The 21,326-nt window shown below is 40.3% G+C and overlaps 1 protein-coding gene across 1 annotated transcript in view; it reads right to left on the minus strand.

Annotated features, from left to right (window-relative positions):
* Window positions 1-21,326, minus strand: part of LOC122539420 (serine/threonine-protein kinase 32B-like) — a 320,287-nt gene that overhangs the window by 53,107 nt on the left and 245,854 nt on the right. The window contains exon 6 of the mRNA XM_043674242.1: window positions 19,885-19,974. Coding sequence (XP_043530177.1) covers window positions 19,885-19,974 — 90 coding nt within the window. The remainder of the gene's footprint in view (window positions 1-19,884; window positions 19,975-21,326) is intronic.

The following is a 21,326-nucleotide window of genomic DNA, read 5'->3' on the forward strand; positions in this document are numbered from 1 at the left end:
ATATTTCCACAAAAGGAAACATTTAGCTAACAGAGCCATTCATAATATTGAAGATTTTGCACTCCTCAGCCTTCTTTTTCAAAACAGATGAGACCCAGGCTGTCGATCCTTTCCTATATATCTGTTCGGTTACAGTTCTATTCTGAAGATGTAGAGAATGGCTAGATTTTAAACAGTGAATGCTGTAAGGCCACTAGCAGCACATGAGTGCATTCAGAGACATAGAGGGAACCATGTGTGATTGTGATCATGCCTACAAGTCCTCACACGGTGAACGTCAGATCTGTCTTGTTAGACCATAAGAAATAGGAACAGGACTAGGCTGCTTGGCTCCTCATACCCCACCATTCAATAAGACCATGGCTGCTCTGATATTCCTCACATCCACTTTCCTGTTTTTCCTGTAACCCCTTGACTCACCTAAGAATTTATCTACGGCAGCCTTAAATATACACAAGGAATCCGTCTCCACAGCTCTCTGTGGCAAGGATTCCAAAGACCCACAATCCTCAAAGAGAAGAAATTCTCTTCATCTCAGTCTTAAATTGGCTCCCCTTTATTCTGAGACTTTGCCCCTCTGGTCCTGGTCTCTTCCATGAGGGGAAGCATTGTCTCAGCATTTACCCTGTCAAGCCCCTTCAGAATCTATATGTTTCAATGGGATCATCTCTCAGTCTCCTAAATTCCAATTAGTGGATTCCCAACCTGTTTAACGGTTGCTCATTAGACCCCTCCAGACTGAGGATCATCCCAATGAACATTCAGTGAACTGCCTCTAATGAAGTAATACCTTTCTCGAAATAAGGAGACCAAAACAGCACACATTACTCCAGCTGTGGTCTCATCAGCACCTTGTATAGTTGTAGCAAAACTTTCCTACTCTTAAACTGTAACCCCCCTTAAAATAAGGTCCAAATTCCGTTAGCTGTCCTGATTACCTGCTGCACTTGTTAGCTGTGTTTTGTGCATATGTACCTCAAAATCCCTTTGTGTTGCGGCTTTCTGCAGTTTTTCTTCATTTAAATAATAATCTGTTCTCCCTTACAAAATGGACATCTTCCCACTCCATTAAGCTCCATTTGCCAGTTTTTTGCCCACTTATTTAACCTACCAATATCGCTCAATGACTTGTTTGCATCTCTATGACAACCTGCCTGCCCATTTATTTTTGTGCCACAGTACATTCACATCCTTCTTCCAAGTCATTACTATATAATGGAAACAATGTATATATTCATATATAGTAAACAACATCCATATATTGCGGTCCCAGCACTGATATCTATGGAACCCCACTGGTCATGATTCACCAACCTGAAAATGATCTCCTTTTCCCCACTTGCTCTTTCCTGTCCATTAGGCAATTCTCTATCTATGCCAATAAACTACTTCCAGCAACATGGGTTCTTATCTTACAACTTAGCATTTTATGAAGTATCTTGTCGAATTCTTTTGGGAAGTCCAAATACAGCACATCAACTGGTTACCCTCTACATTATTCACATTGGTTGAAACATTCTCAAAAAATTGCAATGAATTAGTCAGACACAATTTCCCTTTCATGAAGCCATGCTGACTTTGCTTGATTAGATGATGATTTTCCAAATATTCTGTTACTTCCTTAATAATTGCGTTTCCAACAATAAATGTTATGCTAATTGACCTATAGTGACCCACTTTTTGCCATGCTCACTTTTTGAATAGGGGTGTCACATTAGTCGTTTTCTAATCTCTGATACTTCTCCAGGGTTTTTGTAAAATTATAACCAATGCATCCACTATTTCTGTAGCTATTTCTTTCAGGATCTAGGATGCAAGGTATCAGGACCAGGGAACTTGTCTATCTTAAACTGCATTAGTATTTCTAATACTTCTTCTCTAGCGATGATAGTTTCTCCCCTGTATTCTTTGGTATCAATGGAATGTTCTTCCACAGTGAAGAATGTTGCAAAATATCTGTTTAACTCCTCTGCCATTTCCTTGTTCCCCATTACTGTCTCCCCACATTCACTTTCAAAGGGGTATATGTTCACTTTGACCTCTCTCCTCCTTTTTATATATTTAAAGAAGCTCCTATATCAGTTTTTATATTCCTTGCTAGTTTGCCCTCATTGTTTTTTTTTCTCTCTGTTAACGTTTTAGTCCTCCTTTCTTTTTAATGTAATATTCTCTTTAACTTCCTTGGTTAGCCATAATTGGTTTATCCCTCTCAGATTCTTTGCTCCTTACTGAGGCCCATTTTTGCTGAGAGCCATAAATTATCTCCTTAAGTATTTGCTGCTGTTTGCTCACTGTCATTCCTGCTAATCTATCCACCGAGTAGCTAACTGTTTCCTCATTTCATTGTAATTCCTTTTATTTAAGTTAAACACTGATTTCTCTCACCCAGTTTTCTTACTCTCGAAATGAACGGTAAATTCTGTCATGATATGGTTATTAGTTCCAAAGGGATCTTTTACTCGGAGTTTATTTATCAAATCTGCCTTAGTGCCCATTACCAACCCAAGATAGACTGCTCTCTGGTTCCCTCCATGACACATTGCTCTAGGAAGCTACGCCTAATACACGGCAAGAATATCATTGCAAAAAAATAAGGTGGAAGCATTTGCAGCAACATTCAACCAGAATTGGCAAGTGGATGATCCATCTCAGCCCCCTCCAGTGATCCCCAGCATTACAGATAACAGTCTTCACCCAATTCTATTCACTCCATGTGATATCAAGAAATAGTTGGTGACACTGGATACTGCAAAGGCTATGGACTCTGACAAAATTCCAGCAATAGTACTGAAGACTTGTGCTCCAGAATTTGCCACTCTCCTAGACAAGCTGTTCCAGTACAGGCACCACACTGGCATTTACCCAACAATGTGGAAGATTGGCCAGGTATGTCCTGCAGATAAAATGCAGGACAAATTATTCTCTATCATCTGTAAAGTGATAGGACTGTCCATCAACAGTGCTATCAAGCAGCACCTGCGCAGTAACACCCAGTTTGGGTTCCACCAGCGCCACTTAGTTCCTGACATTTTGGTTCAAACATAGCCAAAAGGGCTGAACTCCAGAGGTGAGGTGAGAGTGACAGTTCTTGAAATCAAGCCTGCTTTCAACTGAGTGTGGCATCATGAGTCCTGACAAGACTTGAATCAAAGGGTATCGCAGGCAAACTCTCTGGTGGTTAGAGTCATACCTGGCACATAGGAAGATGGTCATGGTTGTTGCAGGTCAGTCATCTAAGCTCCAGGACATTTCTGCAGGAGTTCCTCAGTGTAGTGTCCTAGGCCCAACTATCTTAAGCTGCTTCATCAATGATCTTCCCTCCATCATAAGGTCAGACGTGGGGATGTTTGCTGATGATTGCACAATGCTCAGCACCATTCGTAACTCCTCAGATACTGAAGCAGTCCATGATCAATTTCAATAAGATCTGGATGATGTCCAGGCTTGAGCTGATAAGTGGCAAGTAACATTCATGCCACACAATTATCAGGCTTTGACCATTACCAATGACAGACAATCTAACCACCTCCCCTTGACATTCAATGATGTTACCATCACTGAATCCCCCACTATCAACATCCTTGGGGTTACCATTGACCAGAAACTCAACTGGACTCACCACATAAACACAGTGCCAAAAAAGGAGGTCAGAGGTTAGGAATACTGCAGCAGGTAACTCACCTCCTGACCCCCTAAAGCCTGTACAACACCTACAATGCACAAGTCAGGAGTATGATGGAATACTCTCCACTTGCCTGGAAGAGTGCAATTTCAACAACACTCAAGAAGCTTGACACAGTCTAAGACAAAGCAACAAGCTTGACTGGCACTACACTCACAAACATCCACTCCCTCCACCACCAACGCTCAGTAGCAGCAGTGTGTACTATCTACAAGATACACTGCAGAAATTCACCAAAGATCCTCAGACAGAACCTTCCAAATCCACAACCACTTCCAACTAGAAGGACAAGGGCAGCAAATTCATGGGACACCACCACCCTCAAGTTCCCTTCCAAGCTACTCCCCATTCTGACTTGGAAATATATCACCGTTCCTTCATTTTCCCTGGGTCAAAATCCTGGAATTCCCTCCTAAATGGCATTGTGAGTCAACCTCCAGCAGTGGATTGCTGCGGGTCAAGAAGGCACCTCACCACCACCTCTTCAAGGGAAACTAAGGATGGACAATAAATGTGGCCAGCCAGAGACACTCCCATCCCACTGATGAAATTTTCAAAATGAATTTTTGTCATATCTAACCTTTCCAATTTGATTAACCCAATCAACATGAAGATTAAAGTCACCCATAATTATTGTTCTATTCTTTCTACATGCTCCTATTGCTTGTTGATTTATAATCTTTCCTCGTGAGTCCCTACTGTTTGAGATTCTGTACACTAATCCTATCAATGTCTTCTTTCCAGTGCCATCTATTTTAACCTCCACTCACACAGACTCTAAATCATCCAAGCCTAGATCATCTCTCACAACTGTCCTCATTTCACCTCTTACAAACAGTGCTATCCACCATCATTCTTATCCCTCCTGTCTTTCCAAAAGATCAAATATCCCTGAATGCGAAGTTGCCAGTTTTGATTGCCTTGTAACCACATTTCCATCCTGGCTATGAGTTTCTATTCATTTGACTCAATTTGCATCATCAGCTCGTCTACCTTCTTCTGAATGTTTTATGTATACAGATACAAAGCCTTAAGGTTTTGTTCTGTTATCATATTTCTGTACACTTTTATGATTCCTTGATACAATATGACATGCACACATTCTGTCCATCATAAATTCTGTCCACATAGCCATGACATGACTAAGCTCACTTATTTTGCCTTCTATAATATCGCCTGACTCAACCCCCTCCCTAACATTTTCTGCTAGGTTTTACTGTTTGAATACAGTGCTGGCTAATGTCCACATTTGAACTTCTGTGAACTTGAGGTCATCCCAAAACACTAGATGACATTTATCTATCTTCCTTGTGTTTGCTGACCCACACTGGCACCCAGTTAACCAATATCTCAATTTTAAAATTCTAATCCTTCCTTTCAAATCCCACCATAGCACTCCCCATCTCAGTCATGTCCTCTAGCTCTATAATCAATGGTAACATCTGTATTCTTTTAATTCCAACCTGTTCAGCATTTCCCAACTTTCAATTGCTCCATCAGTGTTTGTCATGCCTTCATCTGATATACCTCTAATCTTTGTCATTGTCTCTTTAACCTTCTCTGTCTCTCTATTGGATCAGAAGATGTAATAGCAAGAGTAGGCCATTTGACCATTCAATAAGAGCATGGCCGATGTGCTCTGAACTCCATTATTCTGTACGTCCACTTCTCTACACAGTGCCACAACCCTCAACTCTCTTGTCTATTAAACATCTAACTCACTCAGCCTTGAAAAAAAATCAATGACCCAATCTCCACTGCTTTCTGGGGAAGAGAATTCTACATATTAAGAACTGTCAGAAAAAAAATCCTTCAATATATGTTCTAAAAGTGATACCTCTTATTGTTAAGCTGTATCCCCATTTTCCCCTCAAGGGGAAAGGTCGTTATGGTATCCACTCTTTCAAGTCCTGTCAGGATTTAATTTATTGCAACACAATTGTATGTAATTCCTTCAAACTCTTCCTTTAAGACAGTCATTCAAAGCGAGCTATTGATTTTAGTCATTTTCCCAATATCTTCTTACATGACACTGTGTCATATTCAGTTTTATAATAAAACCGTGTAGTGCCATGGGATGTTTTGTTGTCTTAAAAACAAAATATAAATACAAGTCAGCGTTGTTGCAAAGCAAAAAATCCTTCAAAAACAAAAGGAAGCATTCACTTTGAAGATGGATATTTGAAATGCCAATCTCTAAAGATCTACATATATACAATGTTTGATGATACGCAGCAGTAGCCATGGTAACTGGCGCTGATCTTCATTGCTTGAATATGATAGCTTTAACATTCTAATGGAGTCATTTACAAAGGATGACCTCAAGAGATGCTCTGGACAGCTTGTCTGGAATATCAATTTTCTTTCACATTTTCAGAAGAATTTGTATGCAACTGATTTGTCATTGTATCTAACTGACTCAAAAACTTGTAAAAATCATTTTTAGATTGTGAGTGTTGCTGGCTAGATCAGCATTTATTGCCTAACCATTAAGATAGTAATGCTGAACGTCATTGTTAACACACTAATGGGATGTAAGGCATTCTAGCATTTCCACCCAACAATGATGAAGTGGCAATCTCTAACTGGGGGGGTGGGGGATGGTGGCTTTATGGTATTAAAAGTGGAGTGATAATTTACAGGTCCACACAAATGTTGTGCGCACATGGGTCCCAGTCCCAATTTGGTAACTGGTGGTCTTTAAATTCAATTACTAAAATCTGGAATTGAAAGCTGGCAACCATCAGTGATTGTCACAAAATCCCATCTGGTTCACTCATGTTCTCTTGGGAAGGAAATCCTTACGTGGTCTAGTTCATGTGAAACCAGAATCACAAGAATGTGGTTGACTCTTAACTGCCCTCCAAACTGGCCTTTGCAAACCACTCAGTTCAATGGAAATTAGAGATGGGCAACAAATGTCAAGTCAGTGATGCCCACATTGCTTTACAAAAAATGGGAAGGAAAAGGCAAGACATTTTGTGAAATCTGGAGGTGAAAATTTCTGATGTACTTCCTGCTCTTGCCCTTTTAAATGGTGGAAGTCAAGTGTTTGGGAAGTGCTAAGAAGACCTTGGCGTATTGGTGCAATTGAACCCTATAGCCATGGCGGAGGCATTTATAATGCTGCCAATTTGATGGAGTTGAAATTGCCTAAAATACCAACACTGCACTAGTAATGGAGGCTTTAACCTAAAGTTAAATTAAACCTTTGGCCTCATGTTGATTCTTGCAGCATGATGCTGGTGATCATAGCAACTCCAGTCACTGTGGCACCAATCTGGACCACTTGCTTCACTCATAATGATCCACAGTAGTTCTGTGAAGCTGGGAAGAACACTTGTGTTCTTCTAGATCCACATGAAGGGAAATATATGGAAAAAGGCCAACTATGTTTGCTGATATATCCAATATTCCAGATTAACTTGAACCAGATTACTAATCTTTGCAGCTCCAGCAGGATGAGTTTTGGCATGTGTTTATCAGCAAGTGATACACACAGATGTCACAACTACTTTGCATTGAAGGGTGGGTGGCAAACATTAAAGTCACCTTGACCTCAAGATGATACCGAACTGCAGGTGCAGATGAGGTGGGCTATATTAGGTCCTATAATGGATCATTATCTGCACAAAATAGCAAAGGCCATTTTCTACTCATATCATGTCTGGACAGAGGCAGTTCCAGTTACGTCTCAAGAAAGCCAACTACACTTTATATAGTGTATCTGACAACTTCATCAATGCTCATGTGAAAGCACCCTGGTCTGGATATTTTGATGACAGAGAGCCTCTCCACCTCTGCAGAGGAGATTGAAATCCTCTATCCACTGAACACTGCACATTTTGTGCTCTTTCATTTTTTGCAGACAATGCCCATAGAAATCAGCAGCTGCATCTGTCCGTGCGATTTTAGTGACCCAGGTGCCTGGAATGTGTTTAATTTTGATCTGCTGGCAAGGTTGTGCCACAGTGGTATTGTTTCTACCTCTTGGCCTGAAAGCTGGGTTGAAGTCCCACCTGCTCCAGAGGTGTGTCATAGTATCCCTGAACAGGTTGAATTTTAAAAATCTTTAAAGTATTAGACCTGGCAGATGTTGTTTGTGAGTTTTAAAGACTCTGAATGGGTTAAGACTTGCCTGAGTGTAAAAAGCACCACCCACTGTGTTGATGTCATGAGGATTGTTGAGAGTATATAGGAGGATGTTGGGGAAGGCAGAACTCAGGCTCGATCCTCTCTGTGGTCTTTGAATTTTGTGTTGAGCCTTTTCTTTATAACCTGCATTAAACTGCATCTTGTTTATTACATACAATTTTTTTCACTAGACCAGACCCTTGCATATACTAGATTATGTAAGCCCCCTCAGAAGACCCAGACTTCTGCTTACATAACAGCAGAACTTTGTTGATTCATTTGGATAACCAGAGTACCTTTTTGGAGAGGTATAGCACTCCTTTGGGCATGTCCCTTCGGCACCCTTGGGCAGAGGTCAAGTATGTTTAGGAAAAGGTAAGGTGCCCCATAGCATTGTAGAAATAGACATGAATGTGTGTAGAAATTGCACAATCTCAAACTGTCAAACTCTCTGAATTATCAAAAGGAACTCTGAGATTGTCAAGGCATTTAAAACCCCAGCCATTTAATATTTTTAAATAAAAGGATCAAGAGTCATAGATTAGGATATATGAGGGTTTCTGGGATGGTTGAAGGGCATAGACTGACATTGAGATTACGAGGAGTCATGGCGTTGTATGGAGGGAATGTAGGAACATGGGGGAAACAATGAGATGGTATGGCAGGGTCATGGGAGTATATGCAGAGCTGAGGGTGGTGAGATGTGAAGGGTGGAGGTTGTTTTATGCTTTTTTTTTTAAAGTTTACTGCAATTCTGGAGCATCAGGGTACACCTTTTGCCCTCTCTGCCTCCACACCCAAAATCCTTCACACTTGCTCCAGGGTCATCCAGCCCAGCTCCCAGACAATTCCACCTCCCCAAACAAAAATCCCAGCTTCTGGACGATTTTCTTGCAGGTTAGATTTACAGAGCTGAGAAATGTCCCACTTGATCAGGAATAAAAATCTGAGTCACTATAACTAATCTTCAGATGACATTACATTAGACATTGTTAAGTGCACTTTCTCTTCACTGTTAAATTGTTTGTGTTGCCCCATTCCTTCTATTGTACAACAAAATGCTGCAGCTGCTACAAATCTCAAATCTAGAAGAAACTGCAGGAAATGCTCAGCAGGCCGGACATTTGGTGAAAGGGAAAATGTTACATTTTCAGGTTTCTGGGCCTTCATCAGAGCTGGAAAAAATTTGAAAAGTATCAGGTACAGAGGCATTGGTATGGGATAGGGGCTCAAGGGAAGGTGACACAAGAAAGAATGAAAGGGAAAGCTTATGACTGAATGGAAGGTAGGAGTGATTTAATGGTAAGACAGATTATGGTGCAAGACAAAGGAATGGAACAAGTAAAGAAGCAGAAGGATTTATCTGATGGAGATAAGTAGCAATTACAGATCCAAATATGGTTATTATCAAAAATAGTTGATCTCATTGCTGAGTCTAGCTGACTGTCATAAAATAATATTTTATTAATTTAGGCGAAACATTTCTTAGGTTTCAGAATTCTAAAACCTCAGTTGTCTTTGACAGATAGGAAGGGATAACAACTGAAGCATAAAAGACGAAGTTGATTTGAAAGCATTGTTTGAAAGGGATGCAGTAGCAGAAAGATAAACAGAACATGCAAGTGAATTGTACAATAATCCAAATCAAAGGAATCCTCAAGACAGGGAGGCAAACAAAGTGCAAAACACGATGATATCAAAGATAAAGATTATTGTGAAGTTGATATGTAACAGGGAAAACTCCAGGTATAGATGAAGGAACAGTAAAACATCTGAAAGCACTTGAAAAAAATAGGATCAGAAGTGTAAACAAGAATTTGTGATCAGACATATACCAAAGGAGATACTCTAAATGTCTTAAGATATTAATTATTTATTATCTAACAACACACAAGCAAAGGAGTGTAATCGTTTTAGAAATACAAACTTAATAAGTTCATATATGACATAGAAGCAGAGTTTGCTCTACCATTCAATAAGGTCATCGCTGATCTGATAATCCTCAACTTCACGTTCCTGCCATTTCACTATAACCTTGACTCCCTTACTGATTGCAAATCCTTCTATCTCAATCTTGATTATACTTGATGATCTGATCATGGTAACCTTCTGCAGTAAAGAACTGCACAGAATCACAACCTTCTGAGAGAAGAAATTCCTCCATCTGTGTCCCAGCAATATAAATACCAATCTTCAGCCAATTCGATTCACTTCATGCAATATCAAGAAATAGTTGGAGACACTGGATACTGCAGAGACTATGGGGCCTGACGTTATTCTGGCAGTAGTACTGAAGACCTGTGCTCCAGAACTTGCTGCTCCAATGGCCAAGCTCGTCCAGTACAGTTACAACACTGGCATTTACTCAGCAATGTGGAAACTTGCCTAAGTATGTCTTGTGCATAAAAAAAGAGAAATCTAACCAGCCAATTACCGCCCCATCAGTTTACTCTTGATCATCAGTAAAATGATGGAGGTTGTCAGCAGCAGTGCTATCAAGCAGCACCTGCTCAGCAATACCCTGCTCAGTGACACCCAGTTTGGGTTCCACCAGGGCTACTCAGTTCCTGAGCTCATTACAGCCTTAGTTCATACCTGGACAAAAAAGCTGAATTCCAGAGGTGAAGTGGGAGTGGCAGCCCTTTACATCAAGGCTGTATTTGACTGAGTGTGGCATCAAGGAGCCCTAGCAAAACTGGAATCAATCGGTATTGGGGGCAAACTCTCTACCGGTTGAAGTCATACCTGGCACAAAGGAAGATGGTCATGGTTGTTGGAGGTCGGTCATCTCAGCTCCAGGACACCTCTGCAGGAGTTCCTCATGGTAGTGTCCCAGGCTCAACCTGTAAGAGCCTTTCCTTCATCATAAAATCAGAAGTGGGGATGTTCACTGATGATAGTACAATGTTCAGCAACATTCACGACTCCTCAGATACAGAAGCTGTCCATGTTCAAATGCAAAACGATTTGGGTGATATCCAGGCTTGGACTGACAGGTGGCAAGTAACATTCATGCCACATAAATGCCAGGCTGTGACCATTACCAATAAGAGACAATCTAACCACTACCCCTTAACATTTAATGGTGTTACAATCAATTAATTCCCCACCACAACTGGGGGTTGCCATTGACCAGACACTCAACTAGAGTCATCATATAAACATAATGGCTACAAGAGCAGATCAAAGGCTGGGAATACTGTGGTGAGTCACTCATCTCCTGACTCCCTAAAGACTGTCCACCATCTACAAGGCACAAGTCAGAAGTGTGATGGACTACTCCCTATTTGCCTGGATGAGTGCAGCCCCAACATCACTCAAGAAACTTGACACCATCCAGGATGAAGCAGCCCGCTTGATCGATGCCATATCACAGGTATCCAAACCCTCCATCACCAACGCACAGCATGTATTATCTACAAAATGCACTGTAGATAAACACTGAAGATCCTCAGACAGCACCTTCCAAACTCATGACCACTTCCATCCAGAAGGACAAGGGCAGCAGATATATGGAAACACCACCACCTTCAAGTCCTCTTCCAAGCCACTCACCATTCTGACTTGGAAATATATTGCCGTTCCTTCACTGTCACTGGGTCAAAATCCTGGAATTCCCTCCCTAATGGCATCATGGATCAGCTCACAGCAGGTGGACTGCAGCAGTTCTAGATGTTAGCTCACCATCACCAATGCTCAGGTGGCCAACTAGAGACGGGCAATAATTGCTAGCTAGCCAGTGACATCCATATCCCACCAATGAAGAAAAGAAAAATTCTTAGATTATGCACTCTGCTCCTAGATTCTTCCACAAGGGGAAAAAGCCCTTCTTTTTAAAAAAAATCTATCCTAAGAATCTTGTATGTTTCAATAAGATCATCTTTCATTCTTCTAAATTCCAATCAGTATGGGCCGTGACCTACTGAACCTCTCATCTAAGACAATCCCTTCATAAATGGTATCTGTCTGGTGAACCTTCTCTGGACTGCCTCCACAGCCAGTATATCTTTCGTTTGATAAAGGGCCTTAAACCGTTCATAGTATTCCAAGTATAGTCTAGCTACTGCCTTGTATGGTTTTAGCAAAATCTTCCTACCTTTACACTCCACCCCATTTAAAATAAAGTCCACTTCTAATTTGTCCTCTTTTGAACTTGGATTGGTAGCATTTTGTGATATATGCACAAAGACTCCCATTTCCCACAGTTCTATAGCTTTCTGCAGTCTTTCTCCATTTAAGTAGTATTCAGCTCCTCCATTCTTCCATAATCTCACATTTTTTCCACATTATATTCCATCTGGCAAGTTTTTGCCTACTCGCTTAATTTATCTATATCCCTCTCAGACTCTGTGTAATCCTCATCACTTGCCCTCCATCTATTTTATGTCATCTGCAAACTTGACTATAGTACATTTACTTTCTGAATGCTGTCAGATCTGCTGAGTTTCTCTTGTTTCAATTATAGAAGGAAGAGGAATCTGTATTGTGGATCAGAGCTCTGTTTGGTAATTTTGGTTGGCCTGAAAATGCAAGGATCTCCAACCAGAAATGGTTTGAACTTTCATGAAAAGATGTAGAAGTTATGCCATAGCACAGTCCATGTCATTTTCCAGCCATGATACCACTGAGTGAGTATTATTTTACTATCCAGGACATTTGCAGGGTAGCTCAGGGATCTGCTTCATACAAGAACTGGACGAAAAGGGCACTACAAAAAATAATAATAACAATAAAGTAAATTCTGCAACGTCTGTTTTCATTTTCCCTACTGGCCATTGAGCACTTATGAGATGCCATAATAATTACTCTGCTGTTTTAATTTTGCTTCCACGTTTTACTTTTATTTTCTTTGTAGACACACTGCAGTGAAGTAGAGGTAGCGTTTGGAAAAATAAACCTCTCACACAACAGCATAACCTTCACTTTGACAGCCAAATGAGTGGTCAAAGGTCAAGTTGTTGTTTCATCTGTAGTTCAACTTCCCTTCCTACTTGACTACTGCCTTTTTATCCTCTACTCCTTTCATCTTTAGCAAAGAATGCCAATAGCTTGCTATTGGCCTTTGGAGTATTTCCAAAGGATTTCAGATTTTGTCCTTTTGATAATGATTTTTGCCATGTGCAGTCTTATTACGAGTAAGGACATTGATAACCTGGCTTCGCTGGAACTTGGCTCAGTGACTGAAACCTCCCCATGTGATGATGCTTTCCACTGACAGATCTGCCATTGCACTTGCGCTGTTTTCCTCAGCCAAATGTTCTTTGTATAGCTTTAATTTCATTTAAACCCTCCTGCTCAAAGTATAATGCCATGGATACTCTGCATGATCCTACATTTCACTATCGATCTAAGTCTTGGACACAGCTACAGGGCTAGGTGCATCCTGACTTAGAATAATGAGATTGTATCAATAACTTCAATGTTAAATTGAGACTATAGCAAAGCATGGACTGAATGAGGAGAAATATTATATACTATTCAATGCTAAAAATTATAGATACAAATCAAAAAGATAGAGACGATGAAAGACAACTAATGGTCAATGGGGGAATTAAAAAGCTTCCCAATCACTGTGGCCTTGATGTTAATATTATGGGATTGGATTGTAAAAACTCAAGAAACCAAGAACTACGTAGTTGGAATCAAAATCTATGTTATACTTTACTGACCCAGTCTTTTAGGAGAAAGTGAGGTCTGCAGATGCTGGAGATCAAAGCTGAAATTTTATTGCTGGAACAGCACAGCAGGTCAGGCAGCATCCAGGGAACAGGAGATTCGACGTTTCGGGCACAGGCCCTTCTTCAGGAATGAGCAGAGAGTGTTCAGCAGGAGAAGATAAAAGGTAGGGAGGAGGGACTTGGAGGAGGGGCGTTGGAAATGTGATAGGTGGAAAGAGGTCAAGGTGAGGGTGATAGGTCGGAGTAGGATGGAGGCGGAGAGGTCAACAAGAAGACTGCAGGTCAGGAAGGCGACGTGGTCGACGGTGCCCTCCACCGCATCTCCTCCACTTCCAACTCCCCTCCTCCAAGTCCCTCCTCCCTACCTTTTATCTTCTCCTGCTGAACACTCTCTGCTCATTCCTGAAGAAGGGCATGTGCCCGAAACGTCGAATCTTCTGTTCCCTAGATGCTGCCTGACCTGCTGTGCTGTTCAGTGTTGCACCTCCTGCGGTTGCAAGGGAAGGTGCCGGGAGTGGTGGTTGGGTCGGTGGGGGGTGTGGATCTGACAAGGGAGTCGCGGAGTGAGTGGTCTCTACGGAAAGCTGATAGGGGTGGGGAGGGAAATATATCCTTGGTGCTGGGGTCTGTTTGGAGGTGGTGGAAGTGACGGCGGATGATGCGCTGTACATGGAGATTGGTGGGGTGGTAGGTGAGGACCAGTGGGGTTCGGGGTCACTGATATCCAGAGGAGACCTCTGAATTACAGGAAATGCTAAAAGGAAGCTTTCCATAGAGACCTGAAATGTCCAATCACAATTGATTTATTGCAACATGGGCTATCACTTAAAAGAAAGCGATTTATGAGGAAAGAAAAGTAAAGGATGCGAAGTAAAACCAAGAAAACAAATGAAATGGATCTAAAAGCCTTCACCTGTTGTATCATTTTTGACTGATAACCAGTTTTATTGAATTTAATAACTGCTTTGAAACATTCAATTTATTTTCAGTTGCATCAATTCAATATTTTAAAGTGTTTGCCCAAAATTAATTGTAGTTAACTTTCTTTCCTAAGGGCCAACACATTTGAGCAGCGAAAGAATATAAAGTTAAAATGTACTGCAATTCATTTCCCAAAATAGTCAAAGACCAATTTGAAGTTTTTTTTTATTTTAAGGCTACTCCGTGATTTTGTACTTGCAACATTTTATACTACAATGTTCTTGAAATTGCCCAATGTACCTCTGAGATACATGTTTGCAGCATGTTCTTCTGTTAAAATAATGGGCAAGTGAATTTGAAATTGAGTATCAGAAACAATTCTGGACCCATTAGTGCTGCAGGGGAAGTAGCAGCAGAGAATGTTAATTTTAAAACTTAAATTTGTTCTCACACTGAGACATTAGCATGAATGTTATTCCTAGCTGGGAAGAGGGTCCAGGTGCACATCTGATCATGACGTGGACCTTTTCTTTCGTTTTTAAAACAAAATCATTCTTGGGAAGTGAGTGTTACTGGCAAGATGCACATTTATTGCCCATTTCTGATGGTGAGCCCTGACAACGGAATAGCTAATGAACTTTTCTTATTGTTGTAGTGGAATTTGAGCTCAGGTTTCATGAGCATTAGTCTAGGTTTCTGGATTACTAGTCCCTAACATCACCACTGTGCCAGCTTCCCAACTCTTAACCATACCACATTGGCAAAAGGTGTTGATAGATCTGGGTTGGCTGCAATGTTTTTCATTCAAATTCTAACAGAAGCATCCACACTCTCTGCTAATACTAATGCTTTGGTCCAGAACTTAAAAAGGTTTGGAGTTTTTCTTTCAAGTCTTGTGTCCCTTTTTAAGTGCCTTGGTATCTCTTTAGGTGCTATAGGGCCAGTCTTGCTGTCATATCATCTAGATTTTACAGTCTTGATCATTGGAATGAACATTCTCTGAGATTCCATACTTGCCAATCAGCAAACCGACGTGTTGATGTCCGGTTTCGGAGGTCAATACCACGCACAGTCCTCAGAGATCCACACACCACAGATAGAAATTACAGGGCGTACTGGAGGATGAAATATGTCAGTTCACTGCACTTCAGCACAGGCAAGTTCTTGCAATTCAAGAACCAACTACATTTGGGCAATTTGTTAAACATCTTTCGCTGAGGTTTCACTAATTGTCTTCCAACAGTAGTAGTCTCAGTGTTAACCTTGGGTATAACCCATAGAGTGCAGAACCCGGGAAATGGAGTTGTTTGGAATGCGCCTCATCACACACCATTGCCTGTCCTTCCAGATTTTCTTTGAAAATGGGCATTCCAGAAGGAGATGGAGGCAGGGGTGCGAGGGGGAAGGTCCAATGCCGTCATCTTGACGGCTGAATGCTGTGCACAGCTGCAACATGACACTGTGAGCAAAAGGGTTTATCAGCTTGGACCTTGTCAGCTTTCCTTTGTGGCTGCTTCTTTCCTCCAACACAGCCAGCTTAATGCAACTAGTACTGATGCTTCATTTTTATCAATGTCGATGTGTTGTTCTATCAATTTCTTCGACTGTGATCTGTACTAGAGCATGACACATAATTACAATTACAGTCAATACCACTTTTACAGTCAGCATCGTTATAGCAAATTAGACTGGAAGACAAACATGATAAAATTTGTATGCTGGCCCTCATTTACATTTACAAACCTCAGCAAAATACTCAGCTGTACATTAACCTGGGAACATGGGGAAAGATCAGTGAAAGTTTATCAATGGTAACACAGAAAATAACTACCCATTAGCACACACTTAGCATGTGGATTGGCTTCAGGGCACAGAACAGTTTGACTTCATTTCCATTTTAGATCACTGCCATTGAATTCCCAATCATTTTATTTTAATGGTGAATGTCTAATATTCTTAATTGTATGATTGCCTTAAAAAGATCAAGCCTGGCCCCTGTGATTGTTTGCCATTATTCAGATATTTAACTTTTTTTGCAGTTTTATACTACATTGCAGTTTTTAAATTGATCTGCACTAATGATGTTTGCTAAGATAGTAAATGGGATGTAATTCAATGTTAAATACTTTGCAAGTTTCTAGTTGAGGGAACATATAATTACACCAACTTGCAAGAAAGAGGATATGTCTCTGGCAAAGAATTTCAACATTTACCAACAGATGAGATATCAGAAATGAATTATCTAACTGTGGAGATCCTCGTGAATTATGGGTTATCTTTATCCTTTCTGTGATCTAATTTACCTTCAGCCTCTTTACATTTGCCACTGTCTTAAATACTACCTATCATTTAATTAGGAAATAAAGCAACTATATTTCATTCAGAAAACTTGCAAGTTTGGCATTCGAGTAATTTATTTCAAAATGAAATGGAACTGAAACATTTTGATTTCAAAGCCTGTGAATAAAATAATCAATTTGTAGTTAAAGCAGTTCAGCTAAATGATACCTTTTGTGATCTCACAACTCTATATTAAACTGATAGTGCAGTGCGGAGGGATAATTCCCTGAGTCTGGATGAGGACCCTTAGTAACACCGTGGACGTTGGTCTACCTAACCTACTTATTTAACCACCCTTATGGTTCCAAAGAGACCCTGGAGTGCAGGTTCATAGTCCCTTGAAAGTAGGGTTGCAGGTAGACAGGGTAGTGAAGAAGGTGTTTGGTATTCTTGCCCTTATTGCTCAGTACAGTGAGTATAGGAGTTGGGAAGTCATGTTGCGGCTGTCCAGGGCATTGGTTAGGCCACAATTGGAATACTGCATGGATTTCTGTTCTCTCCCCTATAGGATAGATGTTGTAAAACTGGAAAGGCTCAGAAAAGATTTACAAGGATGTTGCCAGAGCTGGAGGCTTTGAGCTATAGGGAAAGGCTGAATAGGCTGGGGTTATTTTCCCTAGAGCGTCGGAGGCTGAGGGGGTGACCTTATAGGTTTATAAAATCATGATTCTTTCCCCAGGGTAGGGGAGTCCAAAACTAGAGGGCGTGTGTGTAAGGTGAAGAGGGGAAAGATTGAAAAGGGATGTAAGGGATAACTTTCTTATTCAGTGGGTTATACATGTATGGAATGAACTGTCAGAGGAAGTGGTGGAGGCTGGTACAGTTACAAAATTTAAAAGGCATCTGAATGACTATATGAATAGGAAGGGTTTAGAGGGATAAGGGCCAAATGCCGGCAAATGTGATAAGACTAATTTTGGATATCTGGTGGGCATGGACGAGTTGGAATGAAGGGTCTGTTTCCGTGCTGTACATCTCGATGACTCTATGTTATATTAAATTTCTGAAGTTACCAGACTGGTCAATAAACCCTATTAATAACACAAGCATAAGCTCATTCTTTAGAAATATGTTTATGATTTTGCAGTAGTTATGCCTGGCAGATACCTTTTGCAAATATTAAAAATACTTTGGAACAATTATATCCTTGATTCTATACACTGTATACATACCCCACCACAAAATCAGAAATCAGTTACAAAATAGATTTCACTCATTACAATTCCCTCCTTAAATTTCGGTTTCAGCATTTTTTTCTATCTACTTCTTCCAAATTTTTTTGGCCTTCTTTTCAGCTCTGAACGTCTTCGCTCTTTCTCTTTCTTCCCTTTCCATGCCGTTATTACTACTAGGCTTGACTATTTCAATGTTAAATGATTGATAAATCCCCTTGACTTGACAGGATCCATCCTAGAATTTAAATGAAGTAGCTACAGAGATAGTAGTTGCTTAGATTCTAGAGAAGTGTCTATGTCAAAGAATGTCACAGCAAAGCATTTAGAAATACATAATATAAGTAGGCAGAGTCAGCATTGCTCGATGAGGGGAACTCATACCTGACAAATTCATTATAATTCTTTGATGTGGTAACAAATAGAATTGATGCAAGGGAAGCCGTGGATGAAATATATTTGGATTTCCAGATAGCATTTGATAAGTATCAGATATTAGGCCACTCATTAAGAGCTCAAGACAGTCCATTAGCATGGATAGAGGATTAGCTAACAAATAGAAGGCAGAGAGTTGGGATAAGGGCAGCAGTTTTAGGTTGGCAAACAACAAGTAGTGGGGAATGTCTCCAGGATCAGTGCTCGAACCACATTTATTTACAATCAATATTGATGACTTGGCAGTTGGAATATAATGTGGGAAAATGTGAGGTTATGCACTTTGTTTGGAGGAATAGAGGATCTGAATATTACTTAAATAGAGAAAGGCTGCAGAAAGGTGCAGCACAGAAGGATTTCAATTTCCCCATGCATAAAACCCAAGAAGTAAGTATTGAAGTTCAGCAGGTAATAGGAAAGGCAAATGGAATGTTGGTCTTTACTTGAAAGAGAATGCAGTATAAAATCAGGGAGGTTGTGCTAAAACTACGCAAAACAGTACTTAAATACACCTGGAATACTGTTGACAGTATTGATCCTCTGATCTACCGGCACTAGAGGCAGACAAGAGAAAATTCATTAGATTGATTGTGGGACTGGAAGGATAACCATCTGACAAGACATTGAGTATTTTGTGCCTTCACTTAGTGAAGTTTAGAAAAATGAGAGGCGATCTTGTTAAATACTGTATATGTTATCTCATTTGGCTGGACTGCTGGTGTGTAATGTAGATCAATACCTACAGCGTCGGTCTAATTCCTGCACCAGCTGAGGTAAACATGAAGGACTCTCCTTCTCAACATCCTCCCTTGCCTGAGATGTGGTGACCCTCAGGTTAACCAGCACCAGTCATCTCTCTCTTTCTAATAAGAGAGCAGCCCTATGATTTCGTAGGACTATAGCAAGTGTACATTTGCCTATTGGACACAAAATATTAACTTTGTTTCTCTGTCCACAGATGCTGTCAGAACTACTGGGTTTCTCCAGCACTTTGTTATTTTTTCATACTTTCAGGTTTCCTGGCTATTAAATCTCTCCCACTTTTCCTCCTTCTCTGTTTCTGCCCTACTGGTTATTTGGCTCAGTTTGGTATCAGGATATTTTTTGTATTGTAATTTTTGAAGACATTTCAGATGATCCATCAGAGCCAGGGGTCATTAAGCCAACATTACTGTGCTGAAGAGTATTATTCCTGGTACACTTTACTTTAAAAATTAATCAGCATAAAATTATATTTTTAAGATCTTTTCTATGATATCTTTCTTCTAAAAATCAATTTAAAATCTCCTAAAGAGTCATAGCAGTGTTTTGGCTTAAATCAGCATTTTCTGAGAACCATTTTTCAGTTTTCAGCAACCAGGGAAGATGCTAGTCATAATAATATTTTTTAAAATTATATTGATATCTTTCACTTTCAAATCTCCTGAAAACCCTGGACTTGCCATTTTGATATTACTTCTAATTCATTATCTTTATTACTTAGTACTTATAAAAATTAAGTATTGATTGTAATGCTGCTTACCCATGTATGGCTTGGTCCCAGCCATTGATGTGGCTTTGTCAGAGTCCTTCACCACTGTTGCTATGTTGAAATCAGTGATGTGAACATGCCCTTCAAAAAAAAAACAAACAATTTGAATTTAAAAAGGAAATTCTCTGCAAAAACAAAGGGAAGAAATGTGCCATTTTCATCCACAAAATTGGAAAGAAACATGTTGGCAGAACAGCGGTCAGTATTTCAACTTGCAAAGAATTGTTGAAAAAAATAAATTAGGATTTGCAGGCAACAGGGGAGTTACTTTGCCACATTGGACAATGTATTCTCAACTTGGAGGTTACTATCCATTTTGATATTCAGAAATTTCAGGAATACAGGTCCTGGGAGACTTTATAGCTTCGGAAGCAGGGGTGAGCGCTCTGGTCCATTGATATCTTAAATACAACTTTACATTGGTTTGTCTGACAAAATTTCAGTGATTTAGGAGAATAAGAGACCATGATTTTATTTGGTGTGAATGCTGTATGATAAAGTATAACCTTACTGGTTTTCTTTTGTAAATCTGCAAAAGTGAGTAGAGTGGGGTTTTTTTCGATTATATTTTGTTACTGAGGTTAGACAGGATGCAGAGCCGGGCTAAGAAATGGCAAATGGGGTTCAACTTGGATGAATGTGAAGTGATGCATTTTGGAAGGTCAACCTTGAATGCTGAATATAGAATTAATGACAGGATACTTGACAGTGTGGAGGAACAGAGGGATTTGGTGTTCATGTACATACATTTCTCAAAGTTGCCACCCAAGTGGATAGGGTTGTTGAGAAAGCATATGGTTCTTTGGCTTTCATTAACAGGGGGATCAAGTTTAAGAATCGCAAGGTTTTGCTACAGCTCTACAAATCCCTGATGGGACAACTTAGAATATTGTGTCTAGTGCTGGTTGGAGTACTACAGGAAAGATACAGAGGCTTTGGAGAGGTTGCAAAGAAGGTTTACCAGGATTCTGCCTAGACTGGAGGGCTTGCCTTATGAAGAGAGGTTGAATAAGCTCAGACTTTTCTCTCTGGAGAGAAGGAGAAAGGGAGGTGACCTGATCGAGATATACAAGATAATGAGAGGAATAGATATAGTCAATAGCCAGAGACTTTTCCCCAGGGCAGGACTGACTGGCATGAAGGGTCAAAGTTTTAAGATATTAGGAGAAAGGTATAGAGGGGACGTCAGAGAGAGTCGTGAATGCATGGAATGCATTGCCAGCGGTGGTGGTGGAAGCAGAGTCATTAGGGACATTTAAGCGACTGCTGGACATGCACATGGATAGCAGTGAATTGAGGGGTAAGTAGGTTAAGGTATTTTATTTTACATTAGGATTAATCCTCAGCACAACGTCATGGACCAAAGGGCCTGTTCTGTGCTGTACTTTTCTATGTTCTATGTTCTATGTTAAACTTTAAAGGTGTAAAAACAT

This window comes from Chiloscyllium plagiosum, chromosome 32 (assembly GCF_004010195.1).
Source record: "Chiloscyllium plagiosum isolate BGI_BamShark_2017 chromosome 32, ASM401019v2, whole genome shotgun sequence".
NCBI classification, from domain to species: Eukaryota; Metazoa; Chordata; class Chondrichthyes; order Orectolobiformes; family Hemiscylliidae; genus Chiloscyllium; species Chiloscyllium plagiosum.